We start from the raw sequence: 26340 nt of genomic DNA, 5'->3' as shown, positions 1-26340 counted from the left end.
CTGGGCACTTTAGTTCACACAGGTGAATTTTGTTAGAGTTACACAATTGTAAATGGTGCCCCCTCCTTGTCCCAAGCCCAAGGCCAAGCCCAAGGTGAAATGTGATGACGAAGTAATCTGTGCACATCACAGGATTATGCTGCGCTGTTTGCTCATTCCTGTCCACAGTAGCATCAACCACTGGAAACACCTGTTTGGGTCATGTGGCCCATCCCTGCTCAGCATGGGGACTTTACTGCAGTGCAGACACCTTGTTTCTTTCTGCTGCTTCTGAGGGACTCTGTCTGTGACACTTTTGCTCTTCATGGGATCTTCATCTTGCCTCCTGAAATCCCAAGTTATCCTTTGCTTCATTTCATTCCAACTAAACCTGACCTTATAAACCTATGGAGCTGGTTAAAGAGTCACCGACTGACTGTATAGATGTGTCCAGCAGCAGTTATTTACCAACTCTATTCCCCCTGCAGATGGTTCCTCTGGCCCAGTGCCCTCTGGGTGGACACTTCCAAGTTCATGAACTGTCATAAAAAGACCTACGACCACAGGAGACATGTCCGGAGAGCAGAAGTGACCCCCACCTCCAACCCTGCCCTCTGAGATTATAACTGGCTTTAAGGAGGCTGATGTCTAAATTAGGCATGCCACTTTCCTTACAAGGACGATGAAGCCAGAGATCTGCCTAAGGCCAACCCATTGTCTTCATTTCCTTGGGGATTGAAACCCATGATTGTGAGTTCCTCAGAGAAGTGAAAGCAGTCTAGAGGGATCCAGTAATTCCTGTTATCAGCAGGCTTTATAAGTCAGTGAGCCAGGAGCTGTGTCTTCATCCAGACGGAAGTCACAGGAGTGCAAAGATGTCCCTGCACCCAGTTTCCTTGCGCCTGGCCTCCTTGCTGCTCTTCTCACTTGTCCTCCATGGTGCCCTGACCCTGAGGCTCTGCTCCTTCAATGTGAGGTCCTTTGGAGAGAGCAAGAAGGGAAACCACAATGCCATGGATGTCATTGTAAAGGTGAGTTGTGCTCCAGTCCTGGACACCTCTTACAGCTTCTCCCTAGACTCAAGGGACTTGAAATTTGCCCCCCCCCCAGGGTAGGGTAAGGACAACAGTAACCACCGTCAGCTCTGGGTGCTTTTCGTTATATCTCCAGACTGGGTGGTATTGTGCCTCCCACAGGCATGTTGCAAGGCCACTGAGCATGTAAACATGACACTTTTGTCAGAGTCTGGCCAGCTGTCAGTTCTAGGTATGGGCTGTTGTTCTAATGGTTTAAATTAAACATACTGGATGTCTGTGTCTGGCACTATAAATACATGATCTCATTTGTCAGCCTCTCAAGCAAGGACTATTGTTCCCCTTGTGGAGAAGATGAATTCAGAAGGGCGATGTGAAGCTGGGCAGCTCCAGGGAGGGGTGTTGAGGAAACTGGTGCAACCTTGTCTGCTTCATCTTTATAGTCATTGGCAGAGCATGCTTTCTCTCCTGCTCTTCCTCCTTCCCTCCCCTTCATATCTCTCCCCCATTTGTCTTCTCCCAACTCTCAATTCTGAACCTTCTCTGCTTGTGTATATTACTGTTCTTGGGTAATATGACCAATGTTTAGGGAAATTGCTTATGTTCCTCTGGAGTCAGTTGACTCTTTGTCCTGTGGGCTAATTTATTTTTGATGCTTTGACTCTGGTGGGATGGCTATTACTTAAAACAAACAAACAAATACAGCAGGATTGGGGTTTTATTTGGTTGGCTTGGGAAGTCTAGAGCTGTATCCTCAGCACTGCATGAACCAGGCATGGTGTTGCCCACCTGTAATTTCAGCATTAGGGAGGCAGAGGTAAGAGGATCAAAAGTTCAAGGTCATCCTTGTCTAGCTAGCAAATTAAAAGTCAGCCTGGTCTAGATGAGACCCTATCTTCACACACACACACACACACACACCAACAAAAGAGACCCCCATGTGTGGTGAAAATACCAGCAGCCCTAGATACAGACCCCATCTGTATCTATCACCTGAAGCTCAAGATCTCTTATCGTTCTGGTTCTTCACATGGAGTGGGCCTCCTACTGAGTGGCTGGTAAGGCTGATGAGTGAAGCCCAGCAGAACCAAGAGGCTGGTGTTTCTCTTTTGCTACTGTTGGGCAGAGAGGATACAGGTAGAAGAACCACTCTGCTCTTGCCAAGATAGTCCTGGGCTGTAAGTGACTCTGCCCTTAAGATGATAACCAAGACCCTCTGGATATTGTGGTTTTACCAAGACAGCTGTGCCAAGCCTATGGGAATCCTGATATCATGGCTTAATTGAGAAATCTGGCATACAAGAAACCGATTTCCCAACTCCTTCATATATGGCCCAGTGAAACTTGGGGACCTAAGTTCCTATCTGTGTCCCTGGCAATGTTGCCACACTCTTGGGGGCTGTGTTTTTGTTCTTTGGTGATTTCATTTCCCCCAAGCTGTGAGTTCCTACCCAGTGTGCCTATAACCTTTGTCAAGACTTTATCCCATTCTCATGTGGAGGGACAAGAGCCAGTCCCCCAGAAACCATCAGAGCTATTTAACAGAGCAGTGGTGATTGACCCCCAAATACCTGCTGTTCAATTAGAATAGTTAGTAGGGATCGTATGGATCAAAGGGAAAGACATATTTGCTGCCAAAAGGATGCAAACAACCCAAGTAGGAAAACATTCAATTTAGTGATGTAAATGTACCATGAGAAGGGCATTATGTAACACTAGAAGCTGTGTTTTAGAAGAATATTGCCACATTTCTCATAAGGTCTATGCTGGTCAAGCTCCCTATGTAATCAATGGTGACCTTAAACTTCTAATGCCCCCTGCCTCTGCTTCCTCAGTGCTGGGACTAAAGGCATGTGCTTTCATGCATGATTTATGCAGGGCTGGGGACTGAGCATAGGGCTTTGTGCATGCTAGGTAAGAATTCTACCAACGGAGTCAAGTCCCATCTGCTGGTGTAGTACCTTCACAGCCCTCATAGCCCTCTGTATAGTTGGTTACTCCAAGGCTCAGTGAGTGTTAGTAAGCTGAACACCAAGGATATGTGTGTAATGTGCTGCCCTACATTACAGACCTCCTTCCTGGCCACCCCACTCAACAGGCAAGGAAATTATCATGTCAAAGGCCAAGGTCCCTCTCTTGTGTGACCCATTGGCATAGAGCAAGTGTAAGCCAGGGTTAGGTTCCCTTCCCTGAGAAAACAGCCACGTTTCCTGTTGACATCCCTATTCTTTGCTTACCAAGCATTTCTGAGCCTTAACTCTCCAGCTGATACTGGTTTCCAGTTTCCTTGCTCTCTCTAAGATGTTTTTCTTAGACAAGAATCTGCAATATCCTGCTGTCCAAATTCTCAAAAGGGCAGAGGATGGGGGGAAACCATATTTCTTTTGGTTCTTAATCCTCAGGAAGAGACTCCCAGGTGGCTCTTTCAGAACCAAGCTCTGGACCCTTTAAGCTTTCATCATTGCCAAATTTTGCCTGTTCCCAGAAGGGAGCCACAGTCTAAGAGCAGTTATGCTATGCACTATACTACCAAAACCTCTGAGAGCAAGAGTCTGAAGGACTCTGAAGACTGATGTTTCTGTCTCAACCGGCCCCACAGCCATTTAGTCCCAGATAAACACACGGAGGCTTATATGAATTATAAACTGTTTGGCTGATGGCTCAGGCTTCTTATTGGCCAGCTCTCTCTTAAATATTAACCCATTTCTATTCATCTGTGTATCGCCACATAGAATTGGTTTACCAGAGAGCATCCGGGCCTCTTTCTTCCTCATCAGCTACACGGTATCTCTCTGTCAACTCACTCTCTGCATTCCTCCTCCTTGCCTTCTCCTAGTCTGGTCGTCCCTCCTGTACTTCCTGCCTGGCTACATCCTGTCTGCCCATTGGCCGAAACAGTTTTATTCATCAACCAATAAGAGAAACATATATTTCATAGTATACAGAACATCCCCCATCAGGGCTGAGCATGGCTAGTGTAGATGGAATCCAGATATAATGGGTTGTCGTTGGTACTCTGAAGGAGAGGGAAAGAATAGTCTGGAGAGTCTAGAAAGATCTTGGGTAGAGACAGACTCACAAAACCCTACCAAATGTCTTTAAAGAGGAAACAGCATAGCATGATGGAGAAAACCTAGGGTTCAATCCACTTCTCTATCACTTACATGCTTCAGCGCACTGGGTGGCTCACACTCTAATTGTCCCATCTGTAGCATGGACATGATTAACAAGGACAACTGTGAGGCTGAACTTGGATTCCACCTGTTATGGACCTATCACAAAGCAATGATTATGACGTACTGTAGGGCCTGAAAAGGGTGACAAGTGACCCCCATCCACCATTCCACCCCCAATGCCTTGGAGTATCTAGAGCAGGCTCTCTGTTCAGCAATGACTTGATGAATGAACAAACCCTGTTCAGGAGGATGTAAACTAAAGAACACAGGAGACCCCCCCAGGTCTGGCTTAGTGTCAGATAACTACAAATGGTTGGACAGGAAAACAAGATGCTCTACCCATGCTCATGAAAGGCAGATGACAAAATGTTGACCATTTTGTGCCTGATGTGTTTTGTCTAGTGTAGAAAAATAGCTTCTGTAGTCAGGATTGCCCACAGCTCTTTGAAAACCTGTAGAGTTAGGGCAGCATCCAAAGCATTGACTTTCTCAGTGATACAGAGGGATGAGGCTAGGGAGATGCTTCAAGTAAGATATTTGCTAATCAAGCATGAAGAGCTGACTTTGATCTCCCAGAACACATGTGAAAAGGCCAGGTGTAATGGTACAGGCTTGTCATTCCAGTGCCAAAGAGGCAGAGACAGAGGGATTGCTGGGACTTATTATGCAGCCAGCCTAGCCTAATCTTCAAGTCAGGTCTCAATGAGAGATCTTGTCTCAAAAAACAAGACGGAAGGCTCCTGAGGTTGACCTCTAGTCTCCATAGGTCCTCACATACATAGGTATATCCACACCCACAAATGTAGGTGTCTACCCCCTACACACACACACACACACACACACACACACACACACACTCTGAATGCTGCCAATGTGGTAATATTAAGTACAAATGAGAAAGATATGGCCTGTAGTAGGTACTCAACCACTGGGCCTTAGAAATAATAATCTGCTATTGACCACCTGCATAGCTGGCACTGCCCTTAATTATCACTCCATCATACTACAATTGTAAAGGATCAAAATGGAAAAATTGAATCAAAGCGTGTGTACATATGTTTGTCTTTGTGTTTTGAGACAGTGTCTCACTTTGTAGGCCAGGCTGACATCAAACTAACATAGATCTGCCTGCCTCTGCCTCTTTGTGCTGAGATTAAAGGTGTGAGTCATATACCCACTGCATGTGTGGATTTTGAAGTTTCTTTTAGAAAGGTCTGGTAGTTTCCAGTGACTTACCAACACAAAGTTCCTGTGAGTCCTGTGTGGCCAATGCTGTGGGTTTCATCTAGAATCCAGGCTTTCAGACCAGTCCCAAGCTCTTTAAAAGCTAGTGCTGGGGAACCTGAATTCCACCCTACTGCAAATGTAACTGGAGATGTTCTGTAAACAGAGGTACTCCATGACTTTGATGCTGTGTGTGATAACAAACTAACCTTGGGATGCTTCATCCTCCATGGACACATCCTGTTGCACTGAGTCACCAGCATCCCATTACTCAGAGCCACATGGCCATTAAGGGGTGTGAGCTCTTTCTGCTACCTGACCACAGCTCATCCTGACAAAGTCTCTTGTATTTTTTTCTCCCACTGAATTATTTCTAAACTTTTCAGGGACCAAAGGCTCTCTCTCATCCCAGGAGCCTTCCCTGATCTTCTGACAGAAGCAATCTATTATCCCTCAACATGCCCAGCATGCCAATGTCTTGTGACTTTTATTTTGCACAAATTCTACTTTTCCTCCATTATACTTACTTGCTTCCATTAGACACTGAGTCTCTGAGTGACTGTATTTTAACAGATGAGCATAATGAAACCTATAGAACCGAGCTGGATCCCTGGCTTCCCTACCTGCATTGGCTTCGTGACTTTAGTTAGCATCTAGATTTAATGGGCTAACCATCATATCCGTCTTTTAGTGTTATGAAGTAGGTTCACAATAAATGTTAACTTTTATGGTTGTTATCACTGTAATTATTCCTTCTGATATCTGTAATACCCAGCCTTTGCTCACTAAAGGCTTAACAGGTATTTATACTATTGTTACTACACTCACTCAACCCAAGCTGTAGGATGTGTGGTAGGTAGCATCATGGTTAGGGCTCTGGTTGGTTGCTTCCATTTAGATGCCAGTGTGGCTATTTCTAGCTCCATGGCTGGGTACTTGACCTTGTCTGATCTTCAGTTTCATTAGGACATGTCAGCTGGGTGTGGTAGTGCACACATTTAATTCCAGCACTTTGGAGGCAGAGGCAGGCAGCTCTCTGAGTTCCAGGCCAAGCAGGGCTATATAGTGAGACCTTGCCTCAGATAAGAAAATTAATTTAAAAAATTAAAATGGTCAGAAAATAATTAAACAGCAACAGCCAAACCACTGGGTACATGATGAGCCCTTGCAATCCTAGTCCCTCGGGACTGCAGCAGGAGGACCACTTCAGCTCTAGAGTTTGGGACCAGCCTAAGCAATGAGATCCCATCTCAAAATATCAACAAAACAAAAGGGACACAACAAAGGGCCTTCTCAGGAAGTCCTTCTTTTAGTTCAGGAAGAGATTAGGTTATGCCAGCAAGCACCTGTGCAGTTTTCCCACCGGCTCGTCAGCCCAAATAACACACAGAGACACTGTATTAGATATAAAGCTGTTGGCCTGTTACTAGTGTTACTTATTGGCTAGCTCTGCCTTAAATATTAACCCATTTCTATCAATCTAAGTATTTTCCACGTGGTCTTATCTTACTGGAGAGAGGGTCCAGACCTCTTCCTCTCTCAAGTCTCTACATCTTGAATCTCCTCTACTACATTCCCCAGAATCCTCCTTGTCCCCTAGTCCTTCCTATCTTGCTTTCCTATTGGCCAACATGGCTTTATTCATTAACCAATAAGAGAAACATATTTACAGAATGACATCTCCCATCAATTAGGTTATGCCAGCAAGCACCCAACTATGGTGCTTGGAGCCCAGCAAGTGATTGATGAAAAGTTTTATGATTTACAGAAAATAGCCTCAAGCCCTGGAAATTCTCTCTCTGCAGATCATCAAACGCTGTGACCTTATACTCCTGATGGAAATCAAAGACAGCAGCAACAACATCTGCCCCATGCTGATGGAAAAACTAAATGGGTAAATGTGGAGAGGGATGGGCCCCCAGAGAGCTTCAGGTCAAGTGCAAGGGCACTTGACAAATAGCAGGGGAGTAGAAACCAGTGTCACGGCTGGTATTTAGTCTAATCATTAGGCCATGTGGCCAGGGCCCAGCAGGCTTCTGTCTTAGCTGCAGTCCTGTGACCGTGCACTTGCTTGGTTTTAATATGACAGAGTGCAAACAGCTGAAAAGGTGAAGGATTAGGACAGGCACGAGAAAGTAGTAGGTAAGAGATGAGCTAAGAAGTCCTGATGTAAAGAATGTAGGTGGACGTTTCTGTCCTACCCTGTCCTGCAGACGCTCAGTCCCAAATAAACACACAGAGGCTTACATTACTTATAAACTTTTGGCCTGTTGCTCAGGCTTATTACTAACAAGCTCTTACAACTTAAATTAACCCATAACTCTTACCTGTGTTTAGCCACATGGCTTGGTACCTTTTCTCAGTGAGGCATTCTCACCTTGCTTCCCCTGTGTCTGGCTGAGACTCACCCTCTCTGCCTTCCCTCTTCCCAGAATTCTCCTAGTCTATAGCCCTGCCTATACTTCCTGCCTGGCTACCCACCAATCAGTGTTTTATTAAACCAATACAAGTGACAAATCTCTAGAGTGAACAAGACCATTATCCCACATCAGAAGGAATGGAGAGGCCAGGAGAAGCTGATTGGAAAGTCATGATGAGCCCCCAGGTTGTAATATTATATAGTTAAATATTCCAGCATGGAAAGATGGCTACCATGTATCAGGAATAGCGAGTTCAGCTCACCATGTTATTCTCACATGAATATTGGGGAAATGCGGAGCGGTGAGTCAAGGACTATTAATAGTTACTTCTGGGAGATAAGACTGAAAAGCCACCGTGGATCTATGTCAGTGAAAGAATAGGAGACCATTTTTATTTCAATACTTTATCTGATTTGAGTGTTTTATCACCAGAACAAGTTGATTTTATAATCTGAAAACTGGTGGAAACAAAAAGCAGTATCATCCGATAGTTTTAAATGACACTGGGTAATTAATACTCATGATTTAGTTTCCTTCTGAATGATCAGCAAGCTACCATGTTCCTCAGCTTCCCCCCACTGTGATAAAATACCCAAGAGAAACATCTAAACACAGGGAGGTTTGCTTTTGCTCACTGATTGGAGGTTTCAGGTCATGGTCAGTTGGCCTACTGTTTTGGGCTCTGTGCCGAGGCTGCACACCTGGGGAGGAGGCCTGCTCTTCTCACCTAACTTTGGACCTGGGCCCTCTCTTGGCCTCTTCAGTCTTCAAGTGTTCAAGAACGTAGGGGGCCAAGGGGAGAAGTAGGCTCCAGCCTTCTTCCCACAGTCACCCAGGAGCCTGGGGGTGAGGGGTCTCAGTGCCCTCCCCTACACCTGCCTACACTGGGCTGAGGACAAAGAAGAAAAAAGCCCCACCACCACTGCTCTCTCAGTTGGATGAACCTAGTGCCACACGCATGCTAGACCGTGCTGTACATAAGACCTAACTCTGTAGCCTCAAGCATATGTCTTTGTCCTCTGTAAAGCAGGAGAGGCTGGAGTCTCCTCACAGTGAAGTTCTAAAAAATATGCCACCTCAAGACTCAGCAGGCTAGAGTCAGCAGAGGGCCAGCCTTCCAAACTGTACACCTAGCAATATCTGTCATTCTCACTCCTTGGCTCCCGTGGTTGGGTTTGCCTCAGGGCACACATCTGAAACCCCAGAAATTTCTGTGGAATTTAAATTGGTCCCTGAGTGAGCCCCTCTATCTTTCCTAACTGTCCACAAGGCAGACAAGTATTAATCAGGACCCAGATCCTTTTGGGGACAGACAAAAAGAGTGTAGGGCTGTCTGTAATAGGTTATCAGCAGATTTGACACATTTTCAGAGAGGGCCAGGTTCCTCCTGCATGGTGATACTCTATACCCCAAGAATAAATAGTTGATTGTCTGAAACCAGCCCCAGAACTTTTGAGCCAGTCCCTGATGGCTTCAGAGAAGGGGTGTTAAGGTTCTGGTAGACCTCAGAAGTGGCACTTAGACAGATGACCCGAGAAACTCGACTGCAACCAAGAATGGCTCAAGGCCAAAGCAGGGATTTCTTTTTTGCTTTCTTTCTTATTTTTTATTCCAATGTGTGTGTGTGCTTGTGCATGCACGCACGCATGTGCACATCTCACAACACACATGTAGAGGTCAAAGAACAATTTGCAGGAATCAGATCTCTCCTCCCTCCCTTTGGGTGCTGGAGACTAAACTCAGACTGTTAGGCTTGGTGGGCGGCACTTTTACCAGTTAGGCCATACCGAAGCGTACAAGCAGGGCTATCTTATTCTGTCTGGGCCATCTCTCATCTCTTCGATTCCCACAGAAACAGGTTGAAGCTTGTGGGGTCTGAAGTGAAAAAGTCTGGTCAGATCCTAGCCTTATGTTATTAATAACACAGTAAGGGCTGGGTGGTGGTGGTGCACACCTTTAACCCCAGCAGTCTGGAGGCAGAGAGGCTGGAGGCTCTTCGTGAGTTTGGTCTACAGATGGAGTTCCAGGACAGCCAGGGCTGCACAGAGAAACCCTGTCTTGGGACTGGAGAGATGTGTCAGTGCTTATAAGCACTGACTGCTCTTCCAGGGTACCTGGGTTCAATTCCTAATACCTGTCTATAACTCCAGCTCCTGACACTCATGGCAAAACACCAATGCACATTAAAAAAGAGAGAAAGGAAGGAAGGAGCAGATATGTTACTCTACCCCAGCACTCGGGGTGTGGGGCATCTGTGTTACTCTATGCTAGCACTGGGGATGTGGCGACAGGGGTGGAGGTTGGGGTGGGGGCAGATGCAGCAGAGGCATGTTTATTTTTCACAACACATTAAAATTTGTTTTCTAGAAATTCACGGAGAAGCACAACATACAACTATGTGATTAGTTCTCGACTTGGAAGAAACACATACAAAGAACAGTATGCCTTCTTCTATAAGTGAGTTTGATCCATCTGAATTGAACCCAAATATATATATTGTATTTTCCTTTAAACATAGATTCTGGCCGGTCAGTGGTGTTGGAAGGCAGAGAGGCAGGTGGATCTCTGTGAGTTCAAGGCCAGCCTGGTCTACAGAGCTAGTTCTAGGGCAGCTAGGGCTGTCACACAGAGAAATACTGTCTCAAAAAACAAAAATAAATAAATAGAATACAAATAGATTCTGGGCTTGGTACGGCAGGATAAACCTTTAACCCCAGTACTTGGAAAGCAGAGACAGGCACATTTCTGTGAATTGTTGAGCAGCCTGGTCTACATAGTTCCAGGCTACTGAGCTTTACAAGGTGAGACCCAGTCTCAAATAAAATGAAAACATTTGACTGTGGTCTCTAAACAGTTATCATTCTTGGTTAGAATCTTTGCTGTCAAACTCACGTGCTGGGGCTGTAGCTTAGTTGGTGGAATGCTCACTTGCCTAGAGTGTACAAAGCCTGGCTCCATCCCAGCACAGTGGCAGCGCAGGTCTTTCAACTCAATTGGAAGGGGGAGGTAAAAGGATCTGAACTTCAAGCAACACAGCCAGTTCAAAGTCAGCCTGAGCTACGTGAGATGAGACCCTGTCTCAAATCACCTAAAACCTCCACAAGAAAGCCATCCAATCATTAACTAGAAAGCACGAAGCTTTGTGACAACTAATGACTACCCAGGGCAGGAGTTCTTTTTCCTTCGTGGGGAGGTCCTGGCCCAGTGCATCTGAGCACAGAACAGAGGAATCTCACTGGCTCCCTCCTATCAGTTTGGATATTCACCTGATGTGCCCCAGACTGCAAGTATAACTCAGACTCTTAATGCACTGAGAAGAGCTGATTCTGTCTGTTCTTAGGGGAAAGACCCTTCCAAGCTCGAGCCTGCTCTAGAAGCTACTGAAGTCACAACTAAAGGACTCAGTGAGGAGAAATTCTCTCTCTCTCTCTCTTTCTCTCTTCTAGGGAAAAGCAGGTATCTGTGAAGGCAAACTACCTCTACCATGACCATGAGGACGGAGACATAGACGTATTTTCCAGGGAGCCCTTTGTGGTTTGGTTTCAGTCGCCCTTCACTGGTGAGAGCATGAGCCTGTATTAGTTACTCTTGAGGGTGCTATGACCAAACACCTGACATCACAGCTCGGAGGAGGAGAGATTCATTTATGTTTTAGAGGGCTCAGCTGGGGCTTTGTGGATTTGGAGGCTGTGGTGAGACAGAGCATCTTGTATGTCACAGGGCTTCTTCACCTCATGGTGGGCAGGTGTGAGAAAGGCACCGGAGCCCAGGGGTGACTTCCAAAGTCATTCCCCAGTGACCCGCTTCCTCTAGCAAAGCCCCATGTTTTAAAGTGTTCACAACTTCCCAAAACTGCTGCCAGCTGGGGACAGGCATTCAACACATGAACCTATGGGGGGCATTTCATATTTAAACCTTCTGGTGACCTCTCCAGCAGCTCATGAAGGGACATAGCCCTGAGCTTGTGTGAACCATGCTCTCAGAGTCATGCATTGTCTTATGGGATGATTGAGGTGGTGGCACGTGCCTATAATTTTAATCCTCAGGAGACAGAGAGAGAGGATTGGCAGTTCAGGGCCAGTCTGAGCTATATTGTGAGACCCTGTCTCACAATACCAAGGGTTGGAAGTGTAGTTCAGTTAAAGAGCTAGTGCCTACCATCACAAGGTTCTAGATCCAATCTTCTGCATTGAAAGAAAAGAAATAAAAAGAATCAGGAATTAAAATTGGTTTGTAGGTTGCAGCTTGTAAAGTCAAATGCTTTTCACTACCTACTATGTGCCCTGCTGAGGATCTAAGACTGACAAAGTCCCTGCCCTCAGGGTATCATATTGTAGCAGGAATACAGAGTGTGAATGCTTACTTGAACTATCGAATTAACTATTTCTGCACAGTGTTAATTAACTTAGAGAAGAGTACTTTGAGAAAATAACTGTAGAGAGGTGTGGGAGGGACTATTGAGTACAATAATCCTTTTATTCATTATTCAGATTCACTTGTGGCTGAGCAGGGAGAGCCTCCACCTCCAAGTACTTATTCTTGAAGACAGGCAAGGCTCTGTGCATTGCTAAACAGATCTACTTTTCCTGAGCCTCTACTGTCCAGCTTTTCCTACCCTTCCTCTCTCCCCTGTGACAGAAGTTTACCCTGTTGTATCAGGATAGAAAACAAATGAGTTATCAATTTCATTCGTTTCTCTAATTATTCATTCATGTATTCAATCAAGAAATGGTTGAGCACCTCTAGTGTATCTGGTGATATGCTAGGTAGTTCAGCCAAGAAGGTAAATTGCAAAGATAAGCCTGGCATCGTGGAGGTGTCCCCTGTGGGCAAAGCATAGAAGAAAAGAGAATGATTACAGAGGAGGGAGGAGTAATAAGCAGGACACATCAAATAGTGCAGAGGGACCTTAGAGTGGTGGCCACTCATGGCCATTAGAGGAAGACACGGTCTGTCACAATGCAGATGGGTAGAGAAAAGAAGGCACCTACAGCCAGTTTTTTCTCACAGTCCCCCCACTGTGGGGCTTGTGCAGTGGCCTCCATACTTTAGGCAAGAGTGGGAACCAGGCAGAGAATGAGGGACGCCCCAGAAGGAAAGCCTTAGCCCACAGCTCCTGCAGGTAGGAGAGCAAGGTGTGGTTCCAAGTCCACTCGGGAAAGCACACTCAAGAGCTCTTACTTCATTCTCTCTCTCTCTCTCTCTCTCTCTCTCTCTCTCTCTCTCTCTCTCTCTCTCTCTCTCTCTCTCTGTTGTTTTGGGGTTTTTCTATGTAGCCCAAGCTAACCCTGAATTTCCAATCTTCCTAATCTTCCTGCTTCCTGTTTTCTAGAGCTGGGATTTGAAAAATATGCCATCACACCCTGATCATCATCTTCTTTATTCTCACACACCCCAATCTGGCCTTGAACACTTGTCCCTTCAGTGTCCACCTCTGAGGGATGAAATTATTACAGGCCTATGCAACCATGCCTTATTTTATGAGATTCTTTGGATCTAATCCACGTGCAGGTGCCCAAGGAGGCCAGAAGTCTTAGATCCCCCAAGAACTGGAGTAATGGGCAGCTGTGAGCTACCCAACGTGGGTGCTGGAAAACAAACTCCACTGCTTTGCCAGAACAACACACGCTTTTAACCATGGAGCCATCTCTCCAGCACCTCCATCCTTTGTCATTTTGTTGAGACAGGGTGTCACCATATACAGGCTGGCCCTAAACTTACAGATACAACTTGCCCCCACCTCCCAAGTGCTGGCACTAAGGCTTTGCACCCCATACCCTGCTTTCTAACATTTCAGTTTAGTTTTTTGTCTGTTTTTGTTTTGTTGTTGTTGCTGCTGCTTTTCTTCTTGCTTGCAAAAGGACTATAAACTTGCCAGCTTCCATTTTTTTCATTTTCCCTTTAGTACAAAAGCCTTGATCAGAGGCCTGACTCCAGGTCTGCCCCCCACCCCACACCACACCACCCCACCCCACACCACCCCCCACCCTGAGAGTGCAGAGTGAGACAGTGGCGGTGCCACAGGAAGGAATTTGATTGTCAGTGTGGCTGGAAAGAAGGCAAGTGTCCTAGCCCTGTCTTTGAAGATCCTGGCAAGGCCTTGGAGGGGTAGAATTGGGCACTGGTCAATAGTCCTGGTCATAATGTCATGTGTAGTTCTGTTATTGGCTTCAGGTCCCCTGGAAGGCACTTGCTGCCTGGGATTACAGCCTAGGCTTGCTTGCTTTCTTTCTTTTTCTTTCTTTTCCTTCCTTCCTTCCTTCCTTCCTTCCTTCCTTCCTTCCTTCCTTCCTTCCTTCCTTTCTATGTCTGCAGGCCAGAAGCAGGCACCAGATCTCATTACAGATGGTTGTGAGCCACCATGTGGTTGTGGGAATTGAACTCAGGACCTCTGGAAGAACAATCAGTGCTCTTAACCTCTGTGCCATCTCTCCAGCCGGACAGCCTTGGTTTCTGTCAGGGCTTGGTCTGCCTGCAAGTTTCACTGTTTCTGGAGTGCTGAGAACATCTCTGTCTTCAGTCTTGGGGGATGAGAGATTTGCCAGCCTGTTGCCTCCTTAATGGTGAACGCGTGAGCAAAGAATCTGACCCCGAGTTTAAGATAGCAGAGGAGACAGATGCAAAACAAATGCAGAAAAGTCACATGCTCACCCTGCCTTCAGCCAGGCCGCACACATCTACAGCCCCAGAAGCTGGCTTCAAACAAAGAAGCCGATAAGCGCCTGTTACACGTAACCTTTGTCCATCTTTTCATCTTTGAGGCATTCTCTTGTAGCTGAGGCTGGCCTTGAACTCTTGGTCCTTCTGTCTCAGCTACCCAAGTTCTAGGTTACAGATGTGTGTCACCCCACCCAGCTGGATTTATTACTCTTAGAACGAATGACATAACCATAAAACATGAACAATTTTTAGTACTCCAGATAAACCAAGAGAAAAATGAAGGGTTTGAAAACAAAAGGGCAGGTGAAGATCCCCAGAACCCACACAGTAGAAGGGGAATCCAACTCTGCAAGGTGTTTTGTGTCACAGAAAGAGAAAGACAGAGACAGAGAGGGGGACAGAGAGAGAGAGGGACAGAGAGAGGGGGACAGAGAGAGAGGGACAGAGAGAGAGAGGGACAGAGAGAGAGAGGGAGAGAGAGGGACAGAGAGAGAGGGACAGAGAGAGGGACAGAGAGAGAGGGACAGAGAGAGGGGGGGACAGAGAGAGGGGGACAGAGAGAGGGGGACAGAGAGAGAGAGAGGGACAGAGAGAGAGGGGGACAGAGAGAGAGACAGAGAGAGGGGGACAGAGAGACAGAGAGAACCCAAAGTGCCAGGTGGGATCATGTTCACCAGCTTCCCTTTTAGCTGGTGGAGCACAGGTCGGAGAAAAGAGTCTTTATGTCCTGGAAACAAGTAGCCTGGTGACACTAAGCGCACTGAAATCTCAGCCGCTGTCTCCAGCCCTCCGTCATGCCCTCACACACAGCAGTGCCTCAGAAGGGCCTTCTTTAGGCAGTGCTAGTGGGTCCTTAATGGGAAAAGTGCCCCCTCCTATTTGTTATTCCTCAGCTGTCAAGGACTTCGTGATCGTCCCCTTGCATACAAGTCCCGAGACTTCCGTTAAAGAGATGGATGAGCTGGTTGATGTCTACATGGATGTGAAACGTCGATGGAAAGTGGAGGTGAGGACCATTGTGCTTCTCCCATTTCCATCAAGCGGCACCCAATCATTTGAATAGGAGGGTGAGGGATGGAGTACATACAAGCCACTGCTAATGCATAGCCTCATCTTAGGCTTTCCCCCAGCTCTAAGCATACTTCTTGCTAAAGCTGCCTGGGCCTGTCCCTGTGGGTCTTGGGAATTCATGCTCTGCTACATTTATAATGGACACCAATATTATTAACTGTTTGGTACTAAGGCCTATGCACTGTGCTGAGACTGACTGCCCATGAACCAAGTGAATTTAATTCTCTCAGTAATCCAACAAGGGGCTGGGGAGATGGCTCAGATGATAAAGTGCTTGCCCTTCAAGCATGGGGACCCGAGTTCAATCCCCAGAAACCATAAAACCAAACAACAGAGAGGGAGGGAGGGAGAGGAGAGGAGGAAGAGTCAGAAGAGCTGGGCATGCTGGTGAAAAATGCAGTGTGGAGGACAGAGGCAGGCAAATCTCTGGGACTCAATAGCTAGCTAGTTTATCTAGTTTAGCCTCCTTGGCAAATTCCAGGCCAGTGAGAGACCCAATCACATACAAAAGGAGGCAGCAGTACCAAAGGACAGCACCCAGGGTATACTTTGGCCCCTACAAACATGCACAGGTGTACCTGCACGGTGCACACCCACCACACACACTAAGCAATCCCACAAGCACACACACATGTATACCTGCACTGTGCACACTCACCACACACTATAAATAATCCCACAAGCACACACGTATGGGGACCTGCACAGTGTACACCAGCTACACAAGTTGCTAATCAATTCCAATTTATAACCGAGAACAATGAGGCATTGAAGATCAGGAGTGTTCCAGAGGCAAGTGGCAAGATCATGAAAAGAAGAAGCAATTATGGTGTTCATGCCTCAAGGCAGCCATCATCTCTCATTTGAAGATAGGGAAGCTGCCATCTGTGGCTCTTCAGGTTTGAGAAAGCACCCAGTAAATGTGGAAGTGTTCAGAGGGCTCTCCTACCAAATTTCTCTTTTTTTCCTTTCGGAATGTGTTGCTGAGAGTCCCTCTTTCTCCTCAGTTCCCCACCTCAAGGTGCAAAATGACACAGATGGTCAGCATTGGCCATCAAGAAGGTCAGGGGTGCATTTCATGACTTATTTGTAAGTTCCAAGATAAATGATCAAATCCACACATTCGGCAAGAATATATTGAGTATCTTGGGAGGAAACCTTGGATGATGGATCTTCAGGAGGACAGAATGAGGTTTGCCCCTGGGCTATATTGCTTAAGCTTCCCAATTGTGACGTAGATCAGTCCACTTGATCCCCCTTACCTGTTTCTACTGTGGTTAATGGTGCTTTCAAGCCATTCGAATTGAGCTTGGTAAATCACCTCATGCTGGATGGGCACATAGGTTAGGGATAGCATTCTGTCTTTTTAACTATGCACCTTAATCTCAAGGGAAACCCTAATTCCAGAGATCAAAATGAAATGTCCTTAAGGAAAACTCTCAAGTCAGCAATCATTCCAAACAATAGCACAAACAAGGAAATGAAATGTTTCCTCTGTATTGCACACTGTTAAAATTATTTTCCCACAGCCTTGGGGGGCGGTGGGAGGACACCTCCAAATCTTGGTGGAAGAGGGTGGAGAAAGGCAGGTCACTCTTTAGGAATTCCCCTCTCTAAGGATTGAATTTTGATAGGAAGTAGTTTCAGACCTCAATACATACAATAGGAGACAGAGAGCTAGTAAAGCAGCCATTACCACCAATTAGTTTTTGTTATGATTTGTAGCTGAGGGGTACCTTGGAGGGTCCAATGGTGGGCGAGAGACAAATGGACGATCAGGCAGAACTTATGTGGGAAGGTAAGGGACAGGGGGAACAGAGAAGAAAGAATGAGAGAGAAAGACAGAAAGACAGAGAGAGAGGAAAGAGAGACAGAGAGACCTGCCTCATCAGAAATGGCAGAAAGAGCAAGAAAGTAGGTGGAGCTTGTCTCTTAAAGAGACCTTTTGTGCCTGTGTGCAAGAGCCAGGGGTGACTCTGCCAGATCCCCAAGGGGTGGGTCCAGGTTTGCCTGGATGCTAACAGTTTTGACTCTTGGGAACTGGGGTGTTTATTCATTCACAATTGCTGCAGTATTTATGTGAGGGAATATCTTAGTTGGATTCCAGGGTTCTTGCCTACATGTGCACATGTAGGTTACAGAGATAGGGTGACTAAGAACAGAATGGTGAGGTGGGGCCAGCATCTTCTCTCCCACTCCTTGTTCTCACTGCCAGATCCTTGTCAAAACTCTGACTCACTTGGAACCTGTTTTCTCTTGTCTTAAAAAGAAACAAAGATGGAAACTCTGTGAGTTTGCTAGTGACCAGACCCAGCTTCTTGAAGCAACTCTGGGCTGTTTCTCACTGCTCTGGAGGCTGCAGAGCTAAGGCCAGTGTGTGGGAGCTGGGTTGTTCCTTCTGGGACCTCTGTCCTCAGTATATGCTCATCTCCCGATGACTCTGCATTGTCTTTCTGTGTTCAAATCCCCATTTCACTCATTTAAATTCATTCATTTATTATTGTCATGCTGGGGCTCAAAGCCAGGACCATTGAGCAAATTCCTAGTCCTGCCCCTGTAATAAGGGATCACCCACCTGGCCTTGTTTTTTTTTTTTTTTTTAACCTTAATTACATTTTTAAAGTCTCATTCTCCAGTTGGATGTGGTATGCACAGAGATCAAGAGGTGGATACAAGAGATTCAGGGATCCAAGGCCATCCTGGGCTACCTAGCTAGTTTGAGGCCAGCCTAGGTTACATGAAACTTCATTTGTAGTCACATTCTAGTGTACTGGGGCCAAGAGTTAAAATCAGGATGGGTGAGGTCAGTGAAATGAATGGCTCAGTGTGTTAAAGAATTTGCTGTGCAAGCTTGATGGCCCAAGTTACATCCTTGAAATCCACAGGAGAACAAGAGAACAAACTCCTGCAAGTTGTCCTCTAACCTAGACACATACACATACACACACAGTAATAATAATAATAATAAATTTAAAACAAATAAATAAAATATATAGGGAGGGGTCCAATCCAGATCATGAAAGACCTCTTTGTAGCTCGGTGGTAGTGGCTCATGCCTTTAATTCTAGAACTTGGGAGGCAGAGGCAGGCAGATTTCTGAGTCCAAGACCAGCCTGGTGGTCTACAGAGAGAGAGTTCCAGGACACAGGAACTACACAGGACTACACAGAGAAACCCTGTCTCGAAACCCCAATAATACAAAACAAACAAACAAAAAAGACCTCTTTGTTCACTGGGCATGGGAGGTGGGATCCTTGCCAGTGGTTGAGAATGAAGGCGTGTGATCCAGTGCTTGCTAAGTGATGGTTCATTCTAATATATGCCTTTCAGAATTTCATCTTCATGGGTGATTTCAATGCTGGTTGCAGTTATGTCCCCAAGAATGCCTGGAAGAACATCCGTTTGAGGATGGATCCCCACTTCGTTTGGCTGATTGAGGACGAAGAGGACACCACAGTCAAGAAAAGCACCAGATGTGCCTATGACAGGTAGGAGCAGTCTGCAGAGGCTGCTGGCTCCAACTGTACCAGGGCAGCCCGACCCCTTCCGCTGAAGAATGAGTCAGTTCCATTTCAGGACTGCTACTAAAATTTCTCCCCTGGGGGAGATATAAGCAAGGCCCCCTGAAGTCCCAATAAAGTTCCCACTAGGGAACTCGTGAGTTTGTTGGGATTATAGGTCTTACTCAGCAGAGATACTGACTTTTCCATAGCTGCATAGATGAAGCCTGGATCCCCTAATCTTGCTAGGCTAGTATATTCTCTCTTCCCTGAGGCCATGGGCAGTTGGGGATGAGTTGCATACAGCAAATGGTGAGGAGGGCCTGGATTCACAGGAAAGAGTCTTGTGACCCTCCCTACTCTTCTACATGAGGATGTAAGCAGTCAGTAAACCCAGCTGGGATGATCAAATGGGCACAGCTGACTGCCCTTGGTGGTGGTGGTTTGGCTTGGAGGGTAGCACTGCACTAAGATCCTCTGGTTCCCTATGCAGTGAATGGGACTTACAGGTGCTTAGCAGTGGCCTGCATTGACTTTGTGCCAGATGGGCCTGAATTCAAGTCCTTACTCTACCACTTCATGTGTTGTGACTGAGGCGTATACTCTGCTTGATTTTCTCACTTGTAAGCTGCAGATTTGAGTATTACTAGTACCTTAGGCCACGGTTGGTGGTGTATGCCTTTAATCCCAAGACTCAGGAGGCAGGAGCTGGTGGATCTCTGAGTTTGAAGCCAGCTTGATCTACAGAGCTACTTACAGTACAGCCAGGACTTTTACACAGAGAAACCCTGTCTCAAAACAAAACAAAACAAAAACCAGTACCTCAGTTGTGGAGATATAATGAGGATTAAATAAAATACCACATATAAAACTTTTAACACAGTGCTTGGCACATGACAAGTGCTAAGTACATTTGTGTGTTCTTAGGTGACACCTAGAGCATCCAGGTAGGTATGACCACATATAATGCTTGTGCTATCACCGATTTTATCCCAAACATATACCACAGTTGGTCACCCCACCACGATCACTGGCCACTCAGTTGTTACTAAGGCCTTGCTGTTATGAACTCTGCTGAAATAGACAGCATATTTTGAGCATATGTTTATGATCCTCAGGTGCTATTTGATAAACCAAAGTTGCAGGAGGTGTCTCAGCAGGTAAAGGCACTTGCCTTACAAGCATGGTGAATTGAGTTTGGTTCCAAGAACACATGTACAGGTTGGAAGGAGAGATCCAACTCTACACAGCTGTCTTCTGATCTCATGTTTGCAGTACCATGCTCCCTAGTAAATAAATAATTTTAATTTAAAATGAGAGTATTTAATGCAACATATTTATACTTTGACTTGATTTTTTTTCAGACAGGCCTTCTCTGTGTAACAGCCCTGGCTGTCCTAGAACTTGCTCTGTAGACCAGGCTGGCCTTAAACTCAGAGAGATCCACCTACCCTTGTCTCCTGAGAGCTGGGATTAAAGGCATTTGCCACCACCACCCAGATTTTGGTTTGATTATTGAGACAGGATCTTATTATATAGCCCAGGTTGGCTTCAGGCTCATTATTCAGCCTAGGATGATATTGACCTCTTTTCCTTCCTCAGCTTCCTGAGTGCATAAGCTACCACACCTGAATTGAATACTTTTTAAACTATTGCTGAACATAAATGCAGATACGTGTATTTAAATAATGACAATCATTGTACATTTAAACTTACCCCGGAGCTTTTTCTTTTTAATTTGTTTCTATTTTATGTGCATTGGTGTTTTGCCTGTGCATTGGTCTGTGAGAGGGTGTCAGATAGTTGTGAGCTGTCATGTGGGTCCTGGGAATTGAACTCGGGTCCTCTGGAAGAGAAGTCAGTGCTCTTAACTGCTGAGTCATCCTCCAGTCCCCTCCCTGTGATTTTTTTTTTCAAGTTCTTTTCTGTTCTTTTAGTGAGGAGGGAAGTGTGGGTGCCCGAAGTGTGTGAAAACCAGGGACTATCCACAGCAGAAACCACCTACAAATGGGGACCGCTCAGTCCCACGGTGCCTGCTGTTCCCATGCTCAGCTGAGGAGGGAGCACAAAAAGGCCATCAGCCTGGTGTACTCACTTCTTAGGCCTTGAGGTTTGGCTTATGTACCCGTCTGTGGTCGCCTTTGTTTCTCTTGGGACTTCTGAGACTGCAGCTTCCTTTCTGGCTGCGCTGTTCAGCCCTCAAAAGTGGAAGCCCAGGGTGAGAAGTTACAGCCTCTCAAACATCCAGGCCTCTCTTCCCATTTTCAGCTGCCTTCAGCAAGCTGGGAAGATGGCTCCAGCTTACTCAGCCATGCCAGCTGTAGGACCATCAGCAGCTCAAACCCAGAAACCAAACTGCCACTCAGAATCGGAAAAGCTCAGGGCAGAGCATGGAAGGCAGGGCACTAAGACCACATACATATGACCTTGTCATATGTTAGAGGCTACTTCTTTTTCTTAATATTGCAAGTGTGTGGTGTGTGTGTGTGTGGTATGAGTGTGGTGTGTGTATGTATGTGTGTGTGTTGTATGTGGTGTGTGTGTGTATGTGATATGTGGTGTGTATGTATGTGTGTGTGGTGTGTGGTATGTATATGTGGTATGTATGTGTGTTGTGTGTGTATGTGGTATGTATGTGTGTATTGTGTGTGTTTGTGTTGTTTGTGTGTATGTGTGGTGTGTGTGTATGTGTGTGTAGTGTGTATGTGTGTATGGTGTGTGTGTGGTGTAGTGTGTGTAGTGTGTGTGTGTGTTTGTGTGTGTGTGTGTGTGTGTGTTGAATGCAAGTGAGTAGGCAGGTGCATGTGTCTGGAAGTCAGAGTACTGTGACTGTCTTATTGCCTTGAGACAGGGTTTCTTATTGAATTGGAGGCTTACTCTTTTGGTTAGGCTGGCAGTGGGGAATCTGCCTCTGCTCCAGTGTTAGGGATACAGGCAGGCACAGGCATGCCTGGCTTCTTATGTGGGGGCTGAGAGTCAAACCAATGTTTTCATGTTTTAGACCAAGTCCCTCTTATCCATTGAGCTATCGCCCCAGTCCTTAAATCTGTTTATAAACCTCATTTGACTACCACATTTTCATTCGGTGTCATAGCTGCAAACTATCTGTCCTGGCATCCCCCCCCCCCCATCTGTACTTTTCTTTCAATCCATTAATTTCTCATTAAAATAAATAAGCTCGTTTTAAAGGAAATACCATGATACTGTGAAAAGAAAGAATATAGTATCACTTGCTATTGATCGAACAAAAGCACAGGAGAAAGTGGTCATTCTAGAGAATGCTTTGAAGTGGCAGTTTGCTCTCCTCTTGTTAAAATGAAGAATTAGGAAGATGTCCAAGACAAGCTAGCACCTATCTGAGGTTTTTGCCAAAAACCAATCCGAACTAAGTGAAAAGGGACTGAGAGGAGCAACTTTCTCCTACTGCAAACCATATGTGAAATGTGCTCTTATACCATCTGCATCAGCCATGCTGGGGCTGCAGCCCTGTAATCACAGGCCTGCTTTGCAGGCGCCATCCTCTAGGGGAGTTTCTGGTTTGCTTTTCTGTTGCTGTGATAAACATTGTAACAAAAAGGAATTTGCAGAGGAAAGGTTTTGTTGTTGTTTTGTTTTAATTATTGTGTGTGTGTGTGTGTCAGAGAGAGAGAGAGAGAGAGAGAGAGAGAGAGAGAGAGAGAGAGAGAGAGAGAGAGAGAGTTGGTGAGTGCAAGTGAGTATGCAAGTGCGTGCACCAGGAGATCAGAGATCTGTGTCTGTCTTATTGCCTTGAGATAGGGTTTCTTACTGAATTTGCTTTGTTTTCTTTATCTTAGCTTACTGATTATAGTCTATTATCAAAGGAAGCCAAGCCTGGAACTTGAAGCAGAGACAATGAAGGGATGCTGCTGACTGGCCTGAACTCTCTAGTTACTTAGCTACTTTTCTGTTCTACAATATATTCTGATTTTGGTTTCTTCTACCCCTACGCCCCCTACGCCTCTCAATCTCTCCTTACCTCCCCTCCTGTCCAAAAAAGTAAATAGGATTCTAAGGAACAATAATAAAATACAGTAAGATAAAACAAAAATAAACAAATCAGAATAGGTCAAAGCAACCAAACCAAAAAAAAAAAAAAAAAAAAAGAGTCAAAGCACAAGAAACATACATAGATTCAGGGACACGTGTGTCCAAATACATAGGAATCCCATAAAACTCCCAAACCATGCATACATACATACATCATACCATACAAAGGAGCTATAAGATAGAAGGGAAAATGTCCTGACTTAATATTATGACACAAAAACTCTCCAAAGATGACATTGAGTTTGTTTTGTGTTGACATCTACTGCTGGGCATGGGGCCTCCCTTAAGAGCTGCTTGTTTCCTCAGTGAGACCACTTGGAGAAAACTAAATTTCCATTTGCAAGTGGCTCTCAATTGGAGATAGCTTCTAGGTCAAGGATTAGGGCACATTAACACATCTCCTTTCAGCCCTAGGACCCCATCTGGTACAGAGCCATTGTGCATGCTGCTAGTCTCTGAGTTCATATGTGTGATAGCCCTATTGTATCTAGAAAGCCATGACTCCTTGCTATCCTTCATGTCCTTTGGCTCTTACACTCTTCCAGCTTCCTTTTCTGCAGAGTTCCCTGAGCCCCGAGAGGAAGGATTTGATGGAGACTTCCTTTTTAGGGATTTTCCAAGGCCTCTTGCTCTCTGCAGAATGTGGGTCCCATCTGCTATAAGAGGAAGCTTCTCTGGTGATGCCTGAGCAAGGCACAGATCTACGAGTATAGGGGAATGTCATTAGGAGTCATTTCATTGCTATGTCCCTTTAGCAGAACAGTCGTATTTGGCTTTTCCCTAGGTTCTTGGCCTATCTGGTCTCAGGTTCTTGGTGACCAAGGCAGTTTTGGGTAAAGGGCCTTAACTCAAATATGACAAAGCTCCCATAAGCTTTGTACCAATATTGTGCCAGCATGTCTTGCACTTGTAGATCGAAAGTTTGTAGCTGGGTTGGCGTCTATCTTTGTCCTTTGGTAGCATGCGGCGTTCTTTCTAGTATTTAGTATTCAGCTCTACATTAATCTGTAGAGGTGAAGGCTCTAGGTAGCACCAGCTTCACTTTCCTGTGTTCAGTGAGTTGTGTAGGTATTGTCTTCAGTGATAAGGCCTTACTGTTGATTTGTGGAGAGCCTTGACAATAGCCTGGGTTGTTTGGGGGTTCCCATGGCTAACAGCTTGATTGGGGGTAACCCATTGGTAGAAAGAGCTATCTAGTTGGGTCTCCCTCTCCCCTATTATTTGTCAAGTTCATTTAGCACCTTCATACATGTGTATATTTTAGGAAGCTTCTACTGTATTAGGTTTCATAAGACCCCTCAAATGGAGCCTAGTTTTAGCTGTCTGTCCCTGCATTCCCTCCCTTTTCCCTCTCTTCCTTTCTCCTTCCCTTTCATCTCAGAAGTCCACAGCTTGGAGTAAATAATGCATCTGCCTTCCTTGTCCTTACTCTAGGATTGTGCTCCGAGGACAAGAGATAGTTAACTCAGTGGTTCCACGTTCAAATGGCATCTTTAACTTCCAGAAAGCTTATTCGTTATCTGAAGAGGGGGTAAGATTACCACTTTGCCTTTCTAACTCACATGCCCAGAAATGTGGGAGGGCTGCTCTTGAGTTCTAAGATCTACAATTCTGTGATTTGAAGACCTGTCAAAATTCCCCAGAAGCAGGACCAAGAGAAATGCTCATCAGTTCCACCTGATGACCTCAGACATTTCATCTTCCCTCTGTACCTGTGTCATTGCTAAAGCCACAGTATGTCCCAGGCATCCCCTAACCTCCAAATCTACTTCTGTTTCCCCATATAGGCCCTGGATGTCAGTGACCACTTTCCAGTCGAGTTTAAGCTCCAGTCTTCAAGGGCCTTCACCAACAACAGAAAATCTGTTGCTCTAAAGAAGAGAAAAGGAGGCAATCGCTCCTAAGTACCATGGTGCCATTTTATTAAAGCCACTACTTGCTTCCAAATAAAATGGCTCTCGGAGGTCTAAACTATCTGAACACTCGGGAATTAAGAATGGCTCAGCTGATTTTAGTATCTACTTGAGTTCATTCCACCTGGAGACAAGTTGAGAGAAAAGTCTTCTGTTATACCTCTTTGACCCCAATCCATCACTGGGACTTGTTACTAGTTAGATAACAGGACAAATGTCAGATGCCGGTCCTAGCTGCCAGTGCTCACAAGGGACTCCTGTTTCCCAGAAATGAGTAGAAATGCCAAGACTCAAGTCATATCTCGTGATGTGGGCAATCAGACTCTGTCTGCCTCATCCTGTTGGGGTCAGGCAACTGTAATCTATCAGGGATGTGGAATGAGGGCCACTCCTACTGTGGGGTTCTACCCCCATTGTCCTAACTAAATCAGCCTAGGAACCTACAGCGTCATTCATTATTTTCAAGTAAGAACACAGCCCTGCCCTACTCATATCCCACCTCCACCCCACCCCATCCCTACCTACATCCCACCCCACCCCACAATCCACCCTTACACACAGCACACCCCTAACCAGAGTTCACTTCTAACCACAGCACACTTCTATCCACAGCCCACTCCTACCCATCCACTCCTATACACAGCACAACCCTACCCATAACCCATCCCTACCTACAATCCACCCCTACCCACAAGCCATCACCATGTCCTGAGCTCAGTCTTTGGACACCATGAAGGTTTCCATTAACTGACAGCCAGCCTCACCTTGCACTGCATGCTCCAACAGGATCTTCTCTTCCTACCCCTTTCTCCCTTCCCTCCTTCCCCTAGTTTCCTGAAGAGTCTCCACCTTGCATTCCCTGTCCTCTCCCAAGTGTCCTCTGTGTCATATCCCATGCCTCCCTCAAAATATTCGCCACACTGTATTTTTCACCAGAGCCATCATTGGAACTCATTGAAAGTCCAGGAATGCCAAAGCCCCATTGGCTGACTTGGACTTGAAGCATTGTTCTCTTCCTGACACCCAGGAATCCAGCAATGTGGCACCATTTTACTGTGTGTGTGTGTGTGTGTGTGTGTGTGTGTGTGTGTGTGTGTGTTCGTGTCCTGGTTAAAAAAAAAATCACCTCTTTCTTCAGCTTTGTACAAAAATGTTTGGAGCTTGAGTATCAGAGATCCAAGAAGTCAATTTTTCATGCTGATGTGCAGGTTCTAGATGTCCAGAGTTTCTCTCAAGAAATGTGAGCCATGGCCTGCCTATCTATCTATCTGTCTGTCTATCTATCATCTACCTAT

At 45.7% G+C, this 26340-nt stretch overlaps 1 protein-coding gene across 1 annotated transcript; it reads left to right on the top strand.

Moving 5' to 3' along the window:
* The first annotated feature begins 596 nt into the window (after positions 1-596).
* Positions 597-25117, top strand: Dnase1l3 (deoxyribonuclease 1 like 3). Its single transcript, XM_051206708.1, has 8 exons — positions 597-1010; positions 7219-7307; positions 10201-10290; positions 11280-11392; positions 15387-15499; positions 18895-19052; positions 24567-24663; positions 24920-25117. The coding sequence occupies exons 1-8, from the start codon at positions 855-857 to the stop codon at positions 25034-25036; spliced, it is 933 nt and encodes a 310-aa protein (XP_051062665.1). The 5' UTR covers positions 597-854; the 3' UTR covers positions 25037-25117.
* The last annotated feature ends 1223 nt before the right edge of the window (positions 25118-26340 follow it).

Source organism: Phodopus roborovskii, unplaced genomic scaffold (genome assembly GCF_943737965.1).
Source record: "Phodopus roborovskii unplaced genomic scaffold, PHOROB, whole genome shotgun sequence".
Classification (NCBI taxonomy): domain Eukaryota; kingdom Metazoa; phylum Chordata; class Mammalia; order Rodentia; family Cricetidae; genus Phodopus; species Phodopus roborovskii.
This window is presented reverse-complemented; position numbering and strand designations above follow the sequence as displayed.

Bases quoted from the DNA above. Each gene is read 5' to 3' on its own strand.
- Dnase1l3 (XM_051206708.1), top strand. From the start codon at position 855: ATGTCCCTGCACCCAGTTTCCTTGCGCCTGGCCTCCTTGCTGCTCTTC. The intron at 1,011-7,218 runs GTGAGTTGTGCT...CTCTCTCTGCAG, and splicing joins CCATGGATGTCATTGTAAAG to ATCATCAAACGCTGTGACCT. The intron at 10,291-11,279 runs GTGAGTTTGATC...TCTCTCTTCTAG, and splicing joins CAGTATGCCTTCTTCTATAA to GGAAAAGCAGGTATCTGTGA.